The sequence below is a fragment of the Sminthopsis crassicaudata genome, chromosome 3 (assembly GCF_048593235.1).
Source record: "Sminthopsis crassicaudata isolate SCR6 chromosome 3, ASM4859323v1, whole genome shotgun sequence".
In the NCBI taxonomy this organism is placed as follows: domain Eukaryota; kingdom Metazoa; phylum Chordata; class Mammalia; order Dasyuromorphia; family Dasyuridae; genus Sminthopsis; species Sminthopsis crassicaudata.
In genome coordinates this window covers 614,303,066-614,325,812 of record NC_133619.1, presented here as the reverse complement: position 1 = coordinate 614,325,812, position 22,747 = coordinate 614,303,066, and the positions used below count along the sequence as shown (strand labels likewise).

The 22,747-nt window shown below is 49.0% G+C and overlaps 1 protein-coding gene across 6 annotated transcripts in view; it reads left to right on the top strand.

Annotated features, from left to right (window-relative positions):
- The window catches only part of ARHGEF10L (Rho guanine nucleotide exchange factor 10 like), a 245,485-nt gene that overhangs the window by 190,742 nt on the left and 31,996 nt on the right, over positions 1-22,747 (top strand). For all 6 annotated transcript variants that reach the window (XM_074306088.1, XM_074306087.1, XM_074306091.1 and 3 more), the window contains 4 exons: positions 4,271-4,357; positions 6,239-6,462; positions 7,250-7,404; positions 13,686-13,831. In XM_074306088.1, coding sequence (XP_074162189.1) covers positions 4,271-4,357; positions 6,239-6,462; positions 7,250-7,404; positions 13,686-13,831 — 612 coding nt within the window. The remainder of the gene's footprint in view (positions 1-4,270; positions 4,358-6,238; positions 6,463-7,249; positions 7,405-13,685; positions 13,832-22,747) is intronic.

Genomic DNA, 22,747 nt, shown 5'->3' with positions numbered 1-22,747 from the left:
CTCCTTCTGGGACGGGGTGGATCCTGCTGTGCTTGTGGGAATGTTCAATATGGACCCTTTTGACTGACTGTCTCTCTGTCTCTGTAGCTCTGTCTCTATTAGCTCTTTCTATCTCTGTCTGTCTCTGTCTCTTTCCCCCCTCTCTGTCTCTGTCTCCCCTCTCTCTTCTCTCTCTCTCTCTCTATCTTTCTTTTCTTTCTCTCTCTCTGTCTCTTCCCCCATCTCCTTCTGTCTCTCTCTGTCTCTGTCTGTCTGTCTGTCTGTCTCTGTCTCTCCTCCCCCAGCCCACCCCACCCACCCCTCTCTCTCTGTCTCTGTCTCTCTGTCTCTGTCTCTCTGTCTCTGTCCCTCTCTCTGTCTCTCTTTCTCTCTGTCTCTCTCTATCTCCATCTCTCTCTCTCTGTCTCTCTGTCTTTCTCTCTCTCTGTCTCTCTGTCTCTCTCTGTCTCTCTCTGTCTCTGTCTCCTCTCTCTCCTGTCTCTCTCTCTCTCTCTGTCTCTGTCTCTCTGTCTCTCTTTCTCTCTCTCCTGTCTCTGTCTCTCTGTCTCTGTCTCTGTCTCTCTCTCTCTCTCTCTCTCTCTCTCTCTCTCTCTCTCTCACCTGTGTTACTTATTTCCTGTGACATCTTCCCTCACTCTTTTCATTTCACTCCATTCTGGTACAGATGTGCCCCAATCAGCTTTCCATCATTAGAGTGAATTAGGTCTTCCAAACATTGTCAGGGCCTCATCCGATTACTGCCAGAAAACAGATGCAATATTGTTGGCTTTCTGGTTATGGCTTCTTGTATTCCTTCCATCCTCCCTCAGGAACGGAGATGAGTTGTGGAGAAGGAGGGGGATAGAGTTTGGGAGATGGCAGCTTTTTCTAGAAATATGGCCTTAGGGTTAGATTTAATTAGACCAAATGGCTGAGTTGACTCCTCCAAGAGAATGCTGGGGAGGTATGCTGAGGCACTTGGTTGGTTTCATTTCAATTCGACCTTTATGAAAGGCTCATTGTGTATAAGGCCCTACACTAAATTTGACTTGTGATGCTTCAAGGGGTCACAGAGCTGACCTTGGGTTCTCAAGGGCTATGCCAGGCAGAATACAAGCTCTGGCTATAAAGTCTTTGAGTGTGAGATGTTAGCACAGGTTGGGAGGCAGAGCAATTGAGCTAGGAAAGTAAAAAGGTAGCTGTGACTAATGAATGATGTAAGGAAGGAAGAAAGAAAGAAACATTTATTAAGAACTCACCTTATGCCAGGTGTTATGCTAAATATTGGGGATGTAAATACAAAAGGGAGACAGATCTTGCCCTTAAGTAGCTTATATTCTTTTTTTTTTTTTGTTTATTTATTTTTAATACACATTGTTTTATTAATTATGTTGGGAGAGAAAAATCAGAGCAAAAGGGAAAAACCATGAGAGAGAGAAGAAAATAGAAAAAAAGTAGTCAACATAGCATGTGTTGATTTACATTCAGTCTCCTTAGTTCTTTTTCTGGCTGCAGATGCCATTTTCTGTCCAAAGTCTATTGGGATTGCTTTGGATCACTGAACCATTGAGAAAAACCAAGTCTTTCATAGTTGATCATCCCACATTCTTGCTGTAGTTGTGTACAATGTATTCCTAGTTCTGCTTGTTTCGCTCAGCCAAATCTTTCCCGGCCTTTCTTTAATCAGCTTGTTCATCATTTTTTTTAATAGAACAATAATAGTCCATTACCTTCAGGTACCACAACTTGTTCAGCCATTCCCCAATTGATGGGCATTCGCTCCTTTTCTAATTCTTTGCTAATACAAAAAGAGCCGTTACAAAAATTTTTGCACATGTGGGTTCTTTTCCCTCCTTTATGATTTCCTTGGGATATAGGCCAAGCAATGGCACTGCTGGGTCAAAGGGAATGCACAATTTTATAACCCTTTGGGCATAGTTCCAGATTGCTCTGGAATGGTTGGATCATCTCACAACTCCACCAACGATGCAGTAGTGTCCCAGTTTCCCCACATCCCCTCCAACATTTATCATTATCCTTTCTTGTCATCTTAGCCAATCTGAGAGTTGTGAGGTGGTACCTCAGAGTTGTTTTGATGTCATTTCTCTAATCAGTAGTAGCTTACATTCTACTAAGGAGAAACCACTTTTTAAAGGAAAGAATGATGTCCTGAAAGTCAGGATCAATAATGGAAGCCAGTGGAAGGGCAGTCATTTGGACTTAGGAGATCATGGGCCTCTTTTCTACCTTACAGTTGCCTGTAAGCGACTCATTAAAAGCTGGGAGAGTCTAGACCTCTGAGCTCCTCAGACAGGCTTTTATGTTGTGACATATGCTGATAGGAGGAGGAAGAAAGCAAGAGTTGGGTGAGAACTCAGCACAGTTGCTTTCTTCATCTGTTTTTTTTTTTTTTTTTTTTATGATTTCTTTGACTTTTAGAAAGAAGTAGATTTGGGAGATAGAAGATCTGGGTTCAAATCTCAGCATTTTTATTTGTTAAACTATGTGAAACTTAGGCAAATCCCTTCTCTCTGGGCTTCAATTTCCTCCTCTGGAAAACAAGAGGCTTGATAGAATGATGTCTGAGGTCCCCTAGGACTGTCACATATGAAATACTTGCTTCCTTTGTTAGAAAGTTCAAACCGTGTATCAGAATCCTGTGCTGTTTTTGTCATCCTGACACCAGTAGAGGGCAGTACATGCCCTAAGAGAAATTAGCACAGTAATACAGGGCCCTGACCGGATTATGGCCTAGCATCTTTGAAACATCTGGCTCTGAGTCCTTCCTGAGGAAGGAGAGCATGGGCTTTGATAGGAACCATCCTTCTCGCAGGGGGGAGGGGCGGATCTCATGCACAGAAGGGCATGAAAGACCCAGGTCCCTTTCTACAATGTAACCGTGTAGGGCCTTCATTGTATTTAGTCAGAGATAAAGAAAGCCAGGCTTTGGCAAGCTTGTGTCTTAATTGTTCCCTGCTGGCTGGGGGCAGAGGCTGTGGAGATTATTGATGATGGGCAGCGCAAATGATGCGGTCTACAAGGGGAGATCCATGATGATGTTTCCATCAGCAGTAGTAGTTGTTACTATGAATATAATGACTTAAACAACAAATTGGTTTTAAGGATGTTTTTGGAGAAAAATAAACTTCTATCTGAGCTTAGAAGCACTGGGAAGACCCTTACCACATTGTGAGAACTGGTGTTGAGATTCTAAAGGAGACCCCAAGAGATTGGGGTGTCACAAAATATTCCAAAGAATCTCCAGGTTCGAACCCGTCTCCAAGTCAAGGAGCAAAGTAATTGTAATGCCAGTGGAAGCTGGCTAAGTTCCAAAAGGATTTAGCAAAGAACCAGGAGAACGAAGATAATTTCATAGGATAAACTTCGAGAGATCAGAGCTTCATGGCATTTATTTGCTAATTTTATGGCTTACAGGTAGGTTTGAGAGGTGGTCCATTCACTATTGTCTTAGGAACGTGGTTATTACTGATCCACAGATTATCTATGACAGTCAGTAAAGTTTGTAGGATTATCCGAAGGCCAGAAGACTTTAAAATTATTGAGGTCAGGGAACCTCAGGATCACGGCTGTACTTCCCCTAGAGATTGTACCCCATCACAGGGAGGGCCCTTACAACAAAGGGTATCAGAGCTGACCTTTAGAACACAAAATATCAGAGCTGGGGGTGGGAGTGAGGTAGGGGTAGGAACTTTAGAATAGAGAATTTAAGAGATAGGAAGACTTTTAGAGACCTCTAATCCAAGCTCTACATTTTGAAGAGGAGGAAGCAGGCTGTTTTGGAAGAAATTTCTATCCTCTGACTGCTAAAAATAATTTTAATTTGTTTGAATTAGACAAATTTGAAATCTTTTTGTTTAGAGGAAGTTATTGTCAAATCTACTGAGAATCTTTCTCCATATTTTTACCTCTTGTTTCAAGCAGAAATGTTTTTCTTCTGTAGTGGGTAAGTTACTTGCCCAAATTTAATGACAGAATAGAGCCTAGAACCCACGCTTTTCATATTGATCATTCACTACATTTTATTTCTTGTTTGCCTTCTTTCTTATCTTCAAAATGAGGGGGGAGCTCTGAGCTCCTTTTCAAATCAGAAAGTCAATGATTGAGTGATTTATCTGTTGGGGAGGGGAAGGGTTGGTTGAAGACTAGGTTCTCCTGTTGTATGCTGATATCTGCAGCAATATGGATTCTTAATGTATCTTCAGCACTCATTCAATCAGTCATTCAACAAACATTGTTTAATCATCTACTTTGTTCCTTCTCTCTACCTCAGCTCAGGTCCCTGATCCACAGTCCCGTCCATTCCCCTCTCCTGGGCTTCTCTGCAGTCAGCACATCCCTTCCTCAAGGCTACCTCTGGGTAAGTACAATCCTCTCACCTGTGTTCACAACACAGCAGGTTCCCTTTTTATCTCAGTACAGGGAAGAAAGGACTGACCACCCTGAGTGGAAATATTGAAGCATTTGGTTCTACATCCTATTGATGTTTTCAGAATCTAATTTTTGTCTTTAAAAGCTCAAAATGGAGGGTATCAGGGAGCAGGATTAGGTATTAAAATTGTAGGCCTCAACCCAAGCAGTCACTTTACAAATGCATATCCTTACTTGCATGTCATGGCATTGGTTAGTTCCCTCCCTCCCTCCCTTCCTTCCTTCCTTCCTTCCTTCCTTCCTTCCTTCCTTCCTTCCTTCCTTCCTTCCTTCCTTCCTTCCTTCCTTCCTTCCTTCCTCCCTCCCTCCCTCCCTTCTTTCCTTCCTTCCTTTCTTCCTTCCTTCCTTCCTTCCTTCTTTCCTTCCTTCCTTCCTCATTTCCTCCCTCCCTCCCTCCTTCCTTCCTTCCTTCCTTCCTTCCTTCCTTCTTTTTTTCCTTATTTCTTCATTTCCTTCCTTCCTCCCTCCCTCCCTCCCTTCCTTCCTTCCTTCCTTCCTTCCTTCCTTCCTTCCTTCCTTCCTTCCTTCCTTCCTTCCTTCCTTCCTTCCTTCCTTTCTTCCTTCTTTTTTCCTCATTCCCTCCCTTCCTCCTTCCTTTCTTCCTTCCTTCTTTTTTTCCTTATTTCTTCATTTCCTCCCTCCTTCCCTCCCTCCCTCCTTTTCCCTGTCATGAAAGCAATTTTTTTCTCTTTTGCACCTCTCAAGATATCTTAGAGTTTCCTGGATAAATTTCTTTCTTAAGGACCATGTCTTAAACCCAAACCAATCTGATTCTATTTGGCCACCCATAGGTCTTAATCCAAGCCCCAATCAGTCATTGGGTCCTGATTGACTCAGTTTAAATGTAAATAGCAATCATTTCTCTGAGAATCTTCCCCTCCCAGCTTTATTCATTTCTTTATTTAGATTTTTTTTTTTTTAATTAGATGAAGGAGGAGATTCTTTGCTTCAGTTGCTACCTAGCTTTAATCACTAAATGGGTATGGTCTCCAACCATTGACTAGCTTTGGTAGTCAAATTGAGACCTGTTGAAAACTTTGGCTTAAAAAGGTCAAGATCTCCCATTTCATCCGGGACCATCTCCAGTCATCCTGATCTATATCTGGCCACTAGATTCAGATGGCTCTGGGGGGGAAAGTGAAACAGGTGATTTTGCACAGCCCTCCCTCCCTCCAATCCAATTCCCTTGTTTGTTATGGCATCACTTCCCTGCTGTCAGGGTCCTATTCAAGAACAAAGGGATGGGGGAGATGGTGTTGGTGACTCAGACCAGCCAGCCCTTTGCATTGTAAATTTAACTTAGAATTCATGTTTTGCTGATGGTGGATTTGGAGCATAGATAGAAGCCAGATTCTTTTTAAGGTCACAGAATTCATAGATGTGATCTCAGAGATATCCTTGGCTTTGAGAGATATTAGTTTGGGTGACATTGGGCAAGACACATAATTTATATGTGTTTGATATCTTCATCTATAAAATGGGAGTACCAGAAGGAAGATCTTTGAGATTCCTTACAGCTCGATGATCATTCCATGATCCAGTGTCCTCATTTATAGAGGAAGAAACTGAAGTCCATTGAGCAATAATAGATCCACAGTTACACAATAATGAATAAGCAGGAATTCAAATTCTCTTCAGAGGAGCCTTCAGACTGAATCCTGGACCCAACAGGACGATGAGACACCTTGTTCACTTGTTTCCCACTCCAGAGCCCACAGAGGGAGGCAACTTGAGGACATTGGCCCATTGCTTCTGCCGATTTTGCTCCCATGTGCTCTCTGGTCAGCCCTCTCTGTCTCTCTGCTCTCAGGTTGCTGGTGGCCAGGACGGTGCTGGTGGCCAGGTGGAGATCTTCTCCCTGAACCGGCCCACACCTAGAATGGTCAAGTCCTTCCCTGTGGCCTCCCCTGTGCTCTGCATGGAATACATTCCAGAGAAGAATGAGGAGGAGGAGGACCAAGAATCGGGCAGGCCGGCCCCCGACCCCTCCTCTGTGGTACATCCAACCATCTGCCTCGGGCTTCAGGACGGGAGGTGAGAGGACTTGGGGTGGTTACGCTGTAGTTTCTGATCTTAGGAGCATGTCGAATGGATGGACAAATGAAAGGACAAACATTTAATTGCTTATTATGTCCCAAGCATTGTGCTAAGGTCTAGAGACAGAAATATAATGAAGTAAGGCAGCCCCTTTCTTTTGCAAGGGAACATACCACATGAAAGGAAGGGGGGTCAGGGCCAGTAGTGTTTTGGACAGGTGAGTAAAAGGGACATGTGGAGATCGGCGTTCACGTATTGATGTAACCTTTTCGAGTTGTGTTTATTTGGTTACTATCATTGCATACTTACATGTGTGGATGTATCTGTTGGTCTATCAGTCTCCTTATATTTTTCATGATTATCTCCTTCAAGCCACTGGAAAATGGTCCTGTGAGCCAGGGCAAGCATTATCATCTCCTTTTCACAGATAAGGAAACTGAGGTCTGTGTTTTCACAGTTTCTGAGACTCAATTTCTTGCCTTTCTAGAAACTATACTGCATCTGTGTCTCATCTGTCCAGATCCAGGGTCTTAACCTGGGGTCCAGATTTCACTTATTTGTGAATTTGGATGGGAAAAAAATGACATCTTTATTTCATTTCCTTTGTAACTTTCCATGTTTTATTTTATGCATTTAAAAACCTTCTGCAAAGGGATCTCCATAGCCTTCATCAGACACTGCTAAAGGGGATCGTGACTCAGAAGAAGTCATCCTCTTTGGGTCAGATTATATGGGAAAAAGTTACAAGGTGGATCAAAGTTGTCTTGTCTCTGTCTCTCCCCAGCATCCTTGTGTATGGCAGTGTGGACACAGGGACCCAGTGCTTGGCCACCTGCAAGAGCCCCGGACTACAGCCTGTCCTGTGCCTCTGTTACAGCCCCCACTACCTCTTTGCTGGCCTACAGGATGGGACTGTTGCTGCCTACCCCCAGAGCAGCGGTGAGGATGGATGGGCTGAGGGGAAGGGGGAGACGCTTGTAAATACCTGGGGCTGCTGGTTACCTGGTTACCGCTCCGTCATTCCATTCTGCTCAGGGGACTCTAGTTCAATCACATTTCATTTCAGAGCAATCAGATCTACTCTGTGCCAGTCATTGTGCTGGACATTGGAGACTCAAAGCAAATAAGGGGTGGGCCAGGGCCCTCAGCCCCTCACGCGCCATTGAGGGGAGGGGACAACATGTCCCAAAGTAAATAAGGCCTGCTTACAAAGTGATTTCTGGAAGAGGGGCAATCTTAAATGGTGGAAGCACCACAGACTTCCTAAGGAAGGTGGCTCCTTCTGAGTTTTGATGAAAATGAGGGATTCTAAGAAATGGAAGTGAGAAGGGTGGCCAATGCAAAGTCCCTCCCAGCTCTGACCTCCAGGGTTCTAAGGGCCCTCTCACCTCTGACCTCCCGGGTTCTAAGGGCCCTCCCAGCTCTGACATCCCGGGTTCTAAGGGCCCTCCCAGCTCTGACCTCCTGGGTTCTAAGGGCCCTCCCAGCTCTGACCTCCTGGGTTCTAAGGGCCCTCCCAGCTCTGACATCCTGGGTTCTAAGGGCCCTCCCAGCTCTGACCTCCCGGGTTCTAAGGGCCCTCCCAGCTCTGACCTCCTGGGTTCTAAGGGCCCTCCCAGCTCTGACATCCTGGGTTCTAAGGGCCCTCCCAGCTCTGACCTCCTGGGTTCTAAGGGCCCTCCCAGCTCTGACATCCCGGGTTCTAAGGGCTCTCCCAGCTCTGGCAGTCTCTGATTCAAGGGATCCTCTACCTCTGATATTAGATATTAGTCATTCTGAGACTTCTGCTTCAGCTGAGAATGAGACAGGATCATTTCTAAAATTCTTAGAACCCTTGGGTTCTACCATATAACACTGTACTCCTGGTTGTTGGGGTGGGAGGTCAGGTGGGCATCGGAGGCAGAAATCCTTCTGCCAGACACTGACCAGGGCAACATCTCCGGCCATTGGGATCCCACATTTCTTTTGGTTTCTCTCTCAGGAACAGAGAGGGAGATTTTGACTCAAAGTTAGCGGGGACTTTGTGACAACCAAAGCCTCCCAAGGAGGGATCCAACGCCTTGCAGCAGTCCCGCGCCGTCTGGCCAGCGGCTGCCCTGGACGGAAGCGCTGTGCTGGGTGGCGGCTCTCGGGCCCTCGGGCTTCTCCGATTGGCCGACAGTGGCAGGAGGGAGCCGAGCACTCCGAGCGGAGCCTCGGCCGGAGAACGATCAATCCTTCCGATGGGGAGGACGATGGCCATAGATCCTATTGCCTGCCTTTTCCCCTTCACTGCGGCTCTAATTGCTGTGTCATCCCAGCCTGTTGCAGGGTTATAAACGGATATTTGTACTGAGCTTTTTTTTTTTTTTTTTTTTGCCACTTGGCAGTATGTTGGTATTTTTAATTAGCTTTTGATAAGGCATTTATAGTTTTTAATTAAAGGGGGAAGAGGGAGGGGAAAAATACCCTTTCACCATCAGACAGAGCGTGCGTGTGAATGTAAATTTGTGCTTAGATCCTCAGAGATCTAGACCAACGATTCTAACTTTTCTGTTCCTAGCCTACTCTCTTCTCCTTATTGGACTTGGCTCAGCGTAACGGGCCTTTTCTCTCTGTCTCCCTCCGGGCCTGACCCTCAAACTCTGGACCAACTTGGGGTCCTGTGTAACCGCTCTTACCTGACCCTCACCATTGGGCACTGAGGGGGTCACAGGCTGTGGAAGCAGGGAGGAGCCCAGGGTGGGCTCTTGTGAAGGGCGCTCTCCTTTCCTCCATCCTCTTCTCTGGATTTCGGAGAGATCTCCTTTGTTTTGGTCCAGAACTGGAAACTAATCCATTCATTCTTTGTCTCTTTTCTCCTGAGATCATTGAGACTTATAGAGCACCTGAACTGGAAAGGGCCTTAGAATACAAATGTCACAGCTGGGAAGGACTTTGGAAGCTATTCGGTAGGCCTCAGAATAGCTAATGTCTGATTTGAAAGGGTCCTTAGAACCCAGGAGGTCAGAGCTGGGAGGGCCCTTAGAACCCAGGAGATCAGAGCTGGGAGGGCCCTTAGAACCCAGGAGGTCAGAGCTGGGAGGGCCCTTAGAACCCAGGAGGTCAGAGCTGGGAGGTCCTTAGAACTCAGGATATTAGAGCTGGGAGGGTCCTTAGAACCCAGGAGGTCAGAGCTGAGAGGGCCCTTAGAACCCAGGAGGTCAGAGCTGAGAGGGCCCTTAGAACCCGGGATGTCAGAGGTGGGAAGGACTTTGGAACCTGCAATGTAATGTCAGGGGTTGGTTAGATCTTAGAATGTCTAATGTCTAATCTGAGAAGGTCATTAGAGCACAGAATGTTAGAGCTGGGAGGGATTAGAGTATTTAACTGTGAAGGGCCTTGAATATAAACTAGATAACTCTCCACTTAAAAGAAACTGGGACTTGAAAAGAAAAACTGTTTACCTTGAACAAGATGAGGTTTCAGTTTTTACCTTTCTTTGCTTTGATGCTTCAGGGAGAGGTCAGGCCGGTTGCTTTGCTTCTTTCTAAATTTGAGATTTTATGATGAGGTGGTATGGTCTTCTTGGCCTCTGCTGACCTTCTCTTTGGGGAATTAGTCTGTACTTATGCTAGTTGTGAGGGGGAGCCAAACTTTACCATGGTAAATGCATGGATACATCCATTCATCTGCCTATCCATCCCTCCCTCCCTCCATCCATCAATTTTAGTAGGCTGATAATATCTTAACCTAATTTAATTGGCCTTCTGGACCCTGGGAGCTTTCCAGGTAGTCAGTGATTAAAATCAGCAACCCATGGATTCCAGAGATAATTTCACTCGTGTACATGATCACACAACTAGATGATGTTGGGTCAGGAGGGCCCTTCAAACACAGAATGTCAGAGCTGGGAGGGCCCTTAGAACAGAATGTCGGGGGTTGGAGGGGCTTAGATCCTAGAATTTCAGAGCTGGGAGGGTCCTGAGAACACAGAAATGGAGGGAGATATTAACATTTGGAAAGAGTTGGGAGGGACTGCAAAACATGAAATGTCATATCTAGAAGCCATCTTAGAACTAGAATAACCCTTAGGACATAACAGTGTTAGAGCCAAGAAGGACCTTAGAATATTATATATCAGAGATAAAAGAGGGCTTATTGATCTTCTATTCCCATCCCCTAATTTCCAAATCAGGAAACTGAGATCTGAAGAACTGATATGGTTTTCTTAAAGTCACATTTATAAACATAAATAGTCCGTAGTGAAACTGGGACTTAACGTCGGACGTCCTGACATTGATGGGCAGAGGGCATTTTGTCTGCTCTCTATTCCGCACCCAGCACCAAGTGCTTCTCCAGCTCACCCCTGGGTCTTTTCAGCTCCCCATTTTCAGACACGCTCTAAGAGGCTGCTCAGCTTGGCCCGCCTTGCCTAGGGAGGGAGATGGTCTCCTCCTGGCCCGTGGAGGAGGAACTCCCGCTCCCCAAATGAAGGTGCCTTTCCTGAGACAGGGCTTTCATCTCCCTTAATCTGGCAGTGCGGAGTTGATGACAGGCTGGGTTGCAGCAGCTGGATGGATGGGCTGTCAGACTATGTGTGAGTGCTGGCACTGGAGGGGCTGCAAGGTGAACCAAAGAGGCCCGGGCCGGCCAGGGCGTCCTGAGTGGGTGCCGTTCAGGACCCTCGGAGTCCCTCAGAAAAGGACACTCTTGCTTTTATTAAGAAGTCAATAAGCATTAGGCACTTGCTATGTTCCAGATGCTATGTTAAATGCTGGGGATACCAAAAATGCCCCCCAATGAACAAAGGTGGGCAGCAGATGCTATGGAAAGAAAACTGGATTTGAAGCCAGAAGGCCTGCAATTAAATCCTGGCTTTGTCAGAGGACCCTGGGGTAACAGGAACTACTTTTTAGACTTGAAAAGGCCTTTGGAGATCCTAGACTCCAATCTCTGGATTTATAGAAGGGGAAACTGAAGGGAAGGAAGACTGACAGCCATAAGGGCCTGGCCCGCAGGGCAGTGTTCGTTTCTCTCTACCAGAGGTTCCCCTCCTACAGGGGGCCTTGAGGAGCAGTCTGAGCCTTCCGGCCTGTTAGCGCTGCAGCAGGACTGAAACGCCCCATGGGCTCTTTTCTAACAGAGAGGGGATGCTCTCCCCAGAGCTTGCCTGGCTGCTCCCAGAAGCCTTAGCTTCAGGATGGGACCCTTCATGTCTACCTCTCCCCCACCCATCAGGCTGGAAAGCCCGAAACCCCCCCCCACAGCCTAGGAGAAGCAGCTTGCTTTGGAAAACAACGAGGCATCCTGACCCCTCCAGTCCTCTCACTAATGGGGAGCACACAGGAGGTCAAGCCAAGGGAGCGAGGCCCCTGCTCTCCCTTCTGCCATTTGCACATTGTTCCTCCTCCCCCTAGAATGAGACGATGAATTTGGTCCGAGACTTGCTCAGTGCTTAGGAAGATGTGCTCAGAGCTGCGGGGGCCTTGGAGACCCTTTACTGAAGGGGAAACTGAGGCTGGGAGGTTTCTGTCTGAGCTGGAAGGGCAACTGACAGCGACTTAGTGGCAGAGGCCCCCTGCCTCCCCCTTCCACCCAGAACCAGAGGGTTCCGTCCGCCCCCCACTCCTTGTGACCCTGGGACAGAGGGGGCTCAGGTTCCTCATTCACAAATTGGGGTGCAGCTGGAAGGGAAGCTGGAGGGACCCATGCTGGCTCTGGGGCTGCCATGCTCTCTCCCACCACTAGAGGGCAGGGCTGGTCCTCACATCTCCCCAGGTTCTTCTGTCTCTCAGCATCTCATCCCCCAACCGGCTTACTGTTCATGCTGGGGGGGTGGGGGGGGGTTGTAATTCCTTCTGGAAGGTTCCCTTCCCCTGAACCAGGGAGCCTTGGCCAGTACCAGGTTTGCAGGGTGGGGGAGGGGAGTGAGCCATGGAGGTGTCCATGAGAACTCAAAGGGACAGGTGGACCGAGAGCAAAGGGTGGGGTTCACCTTCTAGACAGACCTCGTGGGCAACGAGGTGCAGATAACGCCATGTCTCTGGGAATGGACAAGTGAGACAACACTTTTGGAGACGTTGGGTTCTAGCCTGGGTTCTAAGGGCCCTCCCAGCTCTGACCCCCTGGGTTCTAAGGGCCCCCCCGGCTCTGACCTCCCGGGTTCTAAGGGCCCTCCCGGCTCTGACCTCCCGGGTTCTAAGGTTCCTCCCAGCTCTGACATCCTGGGTTCTAAGGGCCCTCCCAGCTCTGACCCCCTGGGTTCTAAGGGCCCTCCCAGCTCTGACCCCCCGGGTTCTAAGGTTCCTCCCAGCTCTGACCTCCCGGGTTCTAAGGTTCCTCCCAGCTCTGACCCCCCGGGTTCTAAGGTTCCTCCCAGCTCTGACCTCCCGGGTTCTAAGGTTCCTCCCAGCTCTGACCTCCCGGGTTCTAAGGTTCCTCCCAGCTCTGACCCCCCGGGTTCTAAGGTTCCTCCCAGCTCTGACCTCCCGGGTTCTAAGGTTCCTCCCAGCTCTGACCTCCTGGGTTCTAAGGCCCCTCCCAACTCTGACCTCCTGGGTTCTAAGGGCCCTCCCAACTCTGACCTCCTGGGTTCTAAGGGCCCTCCCAGCTCTGACATCCTGGGTTCTAAGAGCCCATCCCAGCTCTGACCTCCCGGGTTCTAAGGGCCCTCCCACCTCTGACCTCCCGGGTTCTAAGGGCCCTCCCGGCTCTGACCTCCCGGGTTCTAAGGGCCCTCCCGGCTCTGACCTCCCGGGTTCTAAGGGCCCTCCCGGCTCTGACCTCCCGGGTTCTAAGGGCCCTCCCGGCTCTGACCCCCTGGGTTCTAAGGGCCCTCCCGGCTCTGACCCCCTGGGTTCTAAGGTTCCTCCCGGCTCTGACCTCCCGGGTTCTAAGGGCCCTCCCGGCTCTGACCTCCCGGGTTCTAAGGGCCCTCCCGGCTCTGACCTCCCGGGTTCTAAGGGCCCTCCCGGCTCTGACCTCCCGGGTTCTAAGGGCCCTCCGGCTCTGACCTCCCGGGTTCTAAGGGCCCTCCCGGCTCTGACCTCCTGGGTTCTAAGGGCCCTCCCACCTCTGACCTCCCGGGTTCTAAGGGCCCTCCCAGCTCTGACCTCCCGGGTTCTAAGGGCCCTCCCGGCTCTGACCTCCCGGGTTCTAAGGGCCCTCCCGGCTCTGACATCCCATGTTCCAAGTACTTTTCCATCTCATCATTTTGTGTTCTAAATCCCATCTTATAACGTCTGACTCTTTTTTCTCAGGGGGCCTGTGGGAGATGGAGAGCCCACCAACGTGCTTGCCCGTGGGCCCAGGACCCATCCGAACCTTACTGAGCCTGGAGGATGCTGTGTGGGCCAGTTGTGGACACCAGGTCACTGTGCTGGATGCTGCCACTTTGCAGACTCAGGTATCAGCCTCTGCCCGGCTTCACGTGCTCTCCTGCTCCCAACCTTGCGCTTGTGGGACTGGTCTTCCATATGTAAACTGGTCCCCCTTCTGTAAACTTCCATTTGCCCATCCCCTCGTCAGCGAGCAGCAGCTGTGTCATAATGAATCTTTGTGTCTCTTCCTCATCAGCTCAGGGCTTGTCACAGGCTCAGTGAGTCTGGAATCCCTGCGTTCTACCTTTGTTTCTTTCCTTTTTTGGGGCAAGACAGTGGGAGCCACACAGCTAGGACGGGTCAAATATCAGAGACCACTTTTGAGCTCAGGTTCCCCTGACTCCAGCCCAGTGCTCTGTCCGTTGTACCTCCTTGCTGCTCCTCCAGCTTGGTCTCAGTTATTCGTGCTGGGCTTGGAGCTGGGGCTTTGGGCCTCCATGGGGTCTCTGCCATCTGTATTCTCTGTGTTTGACTCGTGACTAGTGGTTATATTGGATAATTTGTGTAGCAACAACATTCTTAAGTACCTACTATGCGCAAAGAATTGCAGTGCGTCTTAGCATTCACTGAGTACCTATAACGGGCCTAAGTGATGGGAGAAAAGACAAAGACTCTCCAAGTAGCTTATAATCTCTTGTAGGGATAAGACACAGTCACAGTTAGTATAATCTGGGGTCAGCGGAGCTCAGGCAGACGGCAGCTCTAGGAGAATTCGGGGAGGGACGAGACCTGCATTGTTCTGGGTAAATTCCATAAACCTTTGCATCGCTCTCTGAGTTCTATTCTGTGAAGGGACCAGAGGGAAAAGTCTGTTTAGTCCAGTCTAAACTCAAGGCCTCCTTGCCTCCCTCCGGGCTTCCTGAGCCTGCTCAGTCCTATCTGGGGGTTGTCCAGCTGGAAGAGGCCCCAGGATGGAGGGCAGCACAGGGCCTTCCTCCATTGCTCACGGCTGTGCTGGAGGGGGCGTTTTGTCTTGCCAGGGGCCGCTTGGGTGGCTGCCCTCCCCGGCCTCCTGAGATGGTCTGGGACTATTCAGATCCCATTGGTGTTACCAGGACATGTCTGAATAGTAGAGGCAACAGCAGCAGAGGGGATCGAAGCAGAAAGGCTCAGAGGGTCCTAGGCTAACAGGAGAAGGTGTTTCTCCCTGTCCCACCTAGCCACATGCCATATCCCCAGAGAAGTCACCTCCCGGAGATCACTGACGAGCAAAGTGAGATTCAAACTCAGCTCCTCTGATTTCCAGGGCAGGCTTTTCCTGAGATATCCTGCTTCAAGAAAAAGTTTCTGAGCCGCTTGTACCCTCACGTCTTATCCTCTCAAATAGGATTTCGGATTTGATCCTTGTTATTTCCATGGTTAAGAGAGGAACCCCGGGCAGGATTTCTGTCATCTCCCCCATAACCCTCATCATTCCTCTGAAGCCCCTGAGAACTGAGAGCTGGTGTTGGAGGGAGACATCATCATGGGCTTCTCTCTGCCCCTTTTCTCTCTTACACACACACACACACACACACACACACACACACACACACACACACACACACACACATTCTCTCTCTCTCTGTCTCTCTCTCTGTCTGTCTGTCTCTCTGTCTGTCTCTGTCTCTCTCTCTCTCTCTGTCTCTGTCTCTGTCTCTCTCTCTCTCTTTCTTTCCCCTTTCCCCTTTCCTGTCTCTACTCAACAGGTAAGCCATAGAGAAGTTAGCTTTCTATGCTCAGATGTTTCAGGGCCAGTCCACATTGGATAATGGCACCTTTGGAATTTGGCTGTTCAAGGAGGACTATAGAAGTCCTGTAGTCCTGTTAGTACTATAGAATGTCAAGGAAAAAAGGGTTTTTTGAAGCAGAGAATGATAGAGCTGGGAGGGCCCTAGAACACAGAACGCCAGGGTTTGGGAAAATTGTGGGGGTTTTGGTTGTGGTTGTTGCTGAGGCAGTTGGGGTTCAGTGACTTGCCCAAGGTCACACAATAGGAAGTGCTAAGTGTCTGAGGCCAGGTTAGAACTCACATCCTCCTGAGTTCAGAGCTGGTGCTCTCTCCACTGAGCCTATTTGTATTTAAACTAGAAGAAAATCGGAAGTCCTCCAGTCCAACCCCCTCATTTTATATGGAGCAACTGTGGCACAGAGAGAAGGTGACTTCTCTGTCAAAGGCACACCCAAGGATTGGGGCTTATTATGGGCAGAATCTGGGCCCTTGCGCTCTCTCTGTCACCTCTTTAAGATTCTAGGGCTGCCTTTGCCCACTCTGCGCATCTTCGGCTCTCTTCAGAGCTCAGGGCCTCTTCTCCAGGTCTGCCCTGGATCCTCACTGGAGCATTTTGATGCAGAGCTAGCTCTGGGTCTCAAAGTCTGTCTTTCCCTGGATGTGACCTCTAACACAGTCTTCCAGGCAAGGCGGGATGGGCTGCTTCCTGATTTTACTTTATTCTTCTCTACAAAACCCTGCACCGATCCTTGGAGGATGCAAAAGGGAAAGATCAAGTCGGGTTGGTGGTCCTTCTCCCCTGTGACCTCCCCCTTCTCTCTGTTTCTCTCCTGTCCCCCTTCTCTCCATCCTGACCCGGCCTGAATAGCCACTCTCCTGAAAGGCTGGCTCCTGCCTGCCTGCCCGGAGCCAGAGTGCACAGCAGCCTCCAGCCTGCACTGTGATGATTTAAGATTAGTTCTGTGCTCGAGGCTCTTAAAAGGGGATCAATATGGCCTTTCACCTGCATTTTACACCATGCTGGAGCACCATGGGGGGAGGGAGGGGTGGTGGGGGCCGGAGCAGCAGAAGCTCCAGCCACAGCAGTCCAGCAAAATTGAAAAGTTTCAGGGCCCAGCGAGATGCAGGCGGCGAGCCTTCGGCACACACAATCATTTTTCCATTCTGTACAGTAACAAGGTGAACGCTATCCATATTTAATAAAGAGTCGCTCTTGCAGTTTGGAATGGAATAGAAATGGGGCTCAATCGACAGCCACGGAGGCTCTGGAAATGGCTGCTAATGAGGGCCTGGGCCTTCCTCTGTACTCTGTCCTTTGGCCTTCCCCTTCTGGCTCTCACCACTGAAGGGGGGGCAGAAAGGGCTTGATGTCCATTGTGATTGTGTGTGTGTGTGTGTGTGTGTATGTGTGTGTGTGTGAGTGTGTGTGTGAGTGTGAGTGTGTGAATGTGTGTGTGTATGTGTGTGTGAGTGTGTGTGTGTCTGTGTGTGTGTATGTGTGTGTATGTGTGTGTGAGTGTGTGTATGTGTGTGAGTGTGTGTATGTGTGTGTATGTGTGTGTTCGTGTGTGTATATGTGTGTATGTGTGTGCGAGTGTGAGTGTGTGTATGTGTGTGTGTCTATGTGTGTGAGTGTGTGTGTATGTGTGTGTATGTCTGTGTGTATGTGTGTGTATGTGTGTGTGTGTGTGTGTGTGTGTGTGTGTGTACAGAATCAAGACATCTGTATAGAATCTCACTACTGGATAAATAGCCAGACAATCTGGTGGGAGCTCTCCGGAGGCAGCTCGGTGAATAGAGGCCTACTTGGAGTCAGGAAGGCCCAAGTTCAAATCTCAGCCACTTAGTAGCTCCATAACCCTTAACTTTAAGTTTCCTTGTCTATAAAATGGGGATAATAACAGCCCCTACCTCCTGAGCACTCAATGAGATAAAATATGGAAAGCACTTTGCAATCCTTAAAAGGCTTGCATTCAAAATAAATTCTAGCTAGCTGTTATTAGGAGTCCCAGCATCAAAAGAACTTCAGAGTTGAAAGAGACCTCAGTGACGCTCTAGTTCAAAGCTTCTTAAACTGTGGTGAAGACCCCATATGGGGGCTTGGAACTGAATATGGGGGATGTAAAATTATGCTTCATTATCAGTAAATGTTTGATTTGTATTCCTATTTTATTTATGTATTTGGAGTCAAGTAAAATTTACTGGGTGAAAAGGGGTCTTGAGTGGAAAAAGGTTAAGAAGCCTGATGTAGTGCAATGTATACCCAGAAACGACCGTGCCCACACAAGGGCATGTGTCAAACAGTCAAGCACCTTGGGCTTGAAGCACTCCAGGGAGGGGAAACCCACCATGTGTAAGACTTCTATCCTAAGTCTGACTCTTTTTACCCTCTCTTTCTGATACTTTTTTCATTTTTTAATAATAGATTTTAATTTCAAAAATACATGCAAAGATAGTTTTTGACATTCACTCTTACAAAACCTTGTGTTCCAAATTTTTTCTCTCTTCCTTTCCCCCAACCTCTCCCCTAGACAACAAGTAATGCAATGCAGGTTAAACTTGTGCAATTCTTCTAAATATATTTCCACCATTATCATGCTGCGCAAGAGAAATCAGATCAAAAGGAAAAGAAGCAAGAAAATGACAACAAAAAAGGTGAAAAGACTGTGTAGTGATCCTCATTCAGTCCCCACACTGCTCTTGCTGAAATAAGAGGGCTCTCTCCATCACAAGTCTGTTGGAATTGGCCTGACTTACTTCATTGTTGAAAAGAGCCACGTCCATCAGAATTGATTGTCATATGGTATTGTTGTTGAAGTGTATAATGATCTCCTGGTTCTGCTCATCTCACTCAGCATCAGCTCCTGTCAGTCTCTCCAAGCCTCTCTATATTCATCCTGCTGGTCATTTCTTACAGAACAATAATATTCCATAACCTGATATCTAATACTAATTCACATACCATCTAATGGGCATCCCCTCAGTTTCCAGTTTCTTGCCACTACAAAGAGGGCCGCCACAAACATTTTTGCACATATGAGTCCCTTTCCTTTTTTATGATCTTTTAGGATATAGGCTCAGTAGAGACACTGCTGGTCCTTTGGACATAGTTCCAAATTGCTCTCTTGAATGGCTGGATTCTTTCACAACTCCACCAACAATGTATCAGTGTCCCAGTTTTCCCACATCCTCTCCAACATTCATCATTATTTGTTCCTGTCACCTTGGCCAATATGAGATGTACCTCTCTCTGTCCTTTTTATTTTTATTTTATTTTATTTTAAAGCTTTTTAGTTTGAAAACATATGCATAGATAATTTTCAACACTCACCCTTGCAAAATCTTGTGTTCCAAATTTCTTCTCTCTTCCTTCTCCCCACTCCCCTAAGTGGCAAGTAATCCAAAACATATTAAATAGGTGCAATTCTTCTATACAGATTTACCCAATGATCATGCTGAACAAGAAAAATCTGTTTCTTTTTTAAAAATTTTGGTGACTCAGTTGGGGTTAAGTGGTTTTCCCAAGATCGTAGCTACTATGTGTCAAATGTCTGAAGTTGGATTTGAACTTGGGTCCTCCTGCCCTCCAGGACCAGTGCTCCATCTACTACACCACCTGGCTGCCCCTTCTCTGTCACTCCTAATCAGTCCTCTGAGGCCAGAAGAAGAAATCTCCTGTCTTTCTCATGGACTGGAGGGGCTGTTTCCTGACTCTGAGATCCCACTTTATCCCACCTGGCTCAAGGCTCTTCCCCATCCTGCTTGTTCTCCTCTCCATGCCCTCTGGCTTCTCTCGCGGCATCCAGAACAGCTTCTCCAGCGGGGTTCTGACCAGGCAGGAGAACTACGGCTGGCTTCTCTCCCTGGACTTTGCTTTCCTCACTTATGAAGGGGGGATGTCCCTTCTCTGGCGCTGTCTTGGATGTGTGGCAGATGTGGCCCCTGGGCATGTTCAGACCTGGAAAATGGGGATAACGGCTCTCGGGCTGTACAAACCCACAGGGCTGCTCAATCAAGGCAAAGCCCGGGCTTTGGGGAGGGGCAAGGGGAGATGGAGGAGGATGGGGGGAGGGTCTCCCTTCCCACCTCTCTCTTTAGCCATAGTAATTCAGTTGTGTTTACGTTTGGTCAAAATGTTTGGATCTGGTTCCCTCCCAGGGTTGTCCCTGGGGCTGATCCAGGAAGAAGGGCTTCTTTTCGGTTTTCCTAAGCTTTATGCCGTTGCTGGCTCTCCCACGTCATTGCCTTAGGATTTTCTGAGCTGAACCCTCCGTTCCTCATCCTTGCAGCTAAGTAGTCTTTTTCTGCCTTAGTTTTCTCACCTGTAAAATGAGGCTATAGGAGCACCTCCTTCCCAGAGTGGCTGTGAACATTAAATATTTGTACAGCACTTAGTGCAGCCTTAAAATGCTAACTCCCTTTCCAGTTTTATTGAACCGTGGGGGGTTTTGCATCCCTTTCCCGGTCTTTGTGAGACTGAAGCCACCTCATCCCCTGCCTGGTACAGCTTTGGGGGATGACGCTGGTCAGCCCCAGTTGGAGGGCCTGCAGAGTTCTGTGGGAGGCCCGGTTCTCCTGAAGGTGTGCGCTCCCCTCCCCCGCTGCTCAGCTCCTGCTGCCACGCCATCCCCATCTTGGGGCTCGCTGCCCGGCTCCATGGTCCTGCTCCCGGTGGGGGCGTGGCGAGGCCTGTCAACAGCAGTGTCACACACCCAGGGCCTGTGTCAACACAGCGGCCTCCACCTTCATTATCTAGATCGTCACCTTCAGAGGCTAATCCAGTCTTCCACGAGTTCATTTTCTGTGATCGCTGGAGGGGGAAGCAGGCAGGGATGACGCCTGCATCTTAATTTAAAGAAACAGAGGCGGCCCAGGGACCCGGACCCCAGGCAGCCGTCTGCCCCCCCACAGCCCATTTCTGACTGGGGCTGTGTCTGCCCGCAGCCTGGTCCCCGCAGACCCAGGTGGCCTGAAGAGAGAAATTCATTCCCCTGTTCTCCAGCCCTGGATGGTCAGGGAGCAGGACTTGTCCGTCCCCAGTCAGTGTCTGCAAAGAGAGCTTCATTATGGTTAGAAAGACTCCCCCGGCTGTCGGGCACTACAGGCAAAAGACAGACAATGTCCTTCAGGACTGGCAAGTTGAGTGTCAGAGCTGGGAGGGCCCTTAGAACCCAGGAGGTCAGAGCTGGGAGGGCCCTTAGAACCCGGGAGGTCAGAGCTGGGAGGGCCCTTAGAACCCAGGAGGTCAGAGCTGAGAGGGCCCTTAGAACCCAGGAGGTCAGAGCTGAGAGGGCCCTTAGAACCCAGGAGGTCAGAGCTGGGAGGGCCCTTAGAACCCTGGAGGTCAGAGCTGGGGGTGCCCTTAGAACCTGGAATGTCAGAGCTGGGAGGGCCCTTAGAACCCAGGAGGTCAGAGCTGGGAGGGCCCTTAGAACCCAGGAAGTCAGAGCTGGGAGGACCCTTAGAACCCAGGAGGTCAGAGCTGGGAGGGCCCTTAGAACCCAGGAGGTCAGAGCTGGGAGGGCCCTTAGAACCCAGGAGGTCAGAGCTGGGAGGACCCTTAGAACCCAGGAGGTCAGAGCTGGGAGGGCCCTTAGAACTCAGGAGGTCAGAGCTGGGAGGGCCCTTAGAACCTGGGAGGTCAGAGCTAGGAGGGCCCTTAGAACCCAGGAGGTCAGAGCTGGGAGGGCCCTTAGAACCTGGGAGGTCAGAGCTGGGAGGGCCCTTAGGACACAGGAGGTCAGAGCTGGGAGGGCCCTTAGAACCCAGGAGGTCAGAGCTGGGAGGGCCCTTAGAACCTGGGAGGTCAGAGCTGGGAGGGCCCTTAGGACACAGGAGGTCGGAGCTGGGAGGGCCCTTAGGACACAGGAGGTCAGAGCTGGGAGGGCCCTTAGAACCCAGGAGGTCAGAGCTGGGAGGGCCCTTAGAACCCGGGAGGTCAGAGCTGGGAGGGCCCTTAGAACCCGGGAGGTCAGATCAGGGAGGGCCCTTAGAACCAGGAGGTCAGAGCTGGGAGGGCCCTTAGAACCCAGGAGGTCAGAGCTGGGAGGGATCTTAGAATACAGGATATCAGAATAGAGAGGTGCCTTAGAACAGCGAGTGGAACCCTGTCATTCCCTGCCTTTTACTTATCTGTGTTTGTATTTCCCCAGGAGAAAGTAAGCTCTTTGAGGGCAGAAACTGTTTTATTTTGTCTTGGTATCTCCAGGACTAAGCAGCGAGCCTGGCCCATGTAGGCCCTCAAAAAGTGATGGTTACAATGTAGAATATTCGTGTTCACAGAACACTCGCCCTGGGAAGGGCTTTGACATTATGTAGCCCAACCCCTGTCCTTGTTCACACAGAACACTGATTCTCCTCCTTCTGTCCTGGAATGAAGGGTTCCCTATTTTTCCTTGAGCTTTTGCCCGGTAGTAAAGATTTGACCCATTCATACCATTCACGCCACTTGTGCTGTGATAGATTGTTTTTTTTTTTTCCTCTGAGTGATGATAATAATAATAAGGATAATGACTGATACTTGTGTATGGCATGTACTATGTGCCAGGCACTGTGCAAAGACTTAACAAATATTGTCTCATTTCATCCTTATCAGAACCCTGGAGGTACGTGCTATTATAATCCCCATACCCACTTTACAGATGAGGAAACTGAGGTAAACAGAGTGAAATGACTTGTCTATGGTCTTCTGGACTCGATCTGCTGCCCTATCCATGGTGACACTGTTTTTCGGAGTCTTAAAAGTGTTTATTCCAACTAGGAGGTGGGGGAAGCAATGAATTAAATTCATCGTACAAGTATTTAGTGAACCCCCTGGCTGGCTGCTTAGCTCGGTGCAGTGCTGACAGGGCCTCTATCTTTTACCCCCCCCCCCCAGCACCCCTACTCCCTTACTGGGTCCTCTTGATAATTTAAGCCATTAATCACCAGAATATAGATGCTGCAGAGCAGCATGAAGGTCACCAGTCAAAGCCTGTGTCCTGTCAGGTTCAGAAGCCACTTCCAGCTGCATAGACATTTATTAAGCTCCTCATCTGTGTCTGGTTCCATGCTAGGTAGTGGGAATACAAAGGCAATTGTGGGGTGATCTCCTGGGGGGCTAAGCTGGACACAGAGTGATTATGGGGGGGGACAAGGGAGGGAGAGCTCTCTGAGTGGGGTAATCAAGAAAGGCTTCTCAGGGGAGGTGGCACCCAAGCTAAGCCTTGAACTGGAGGAGTCTAAGAGAAAG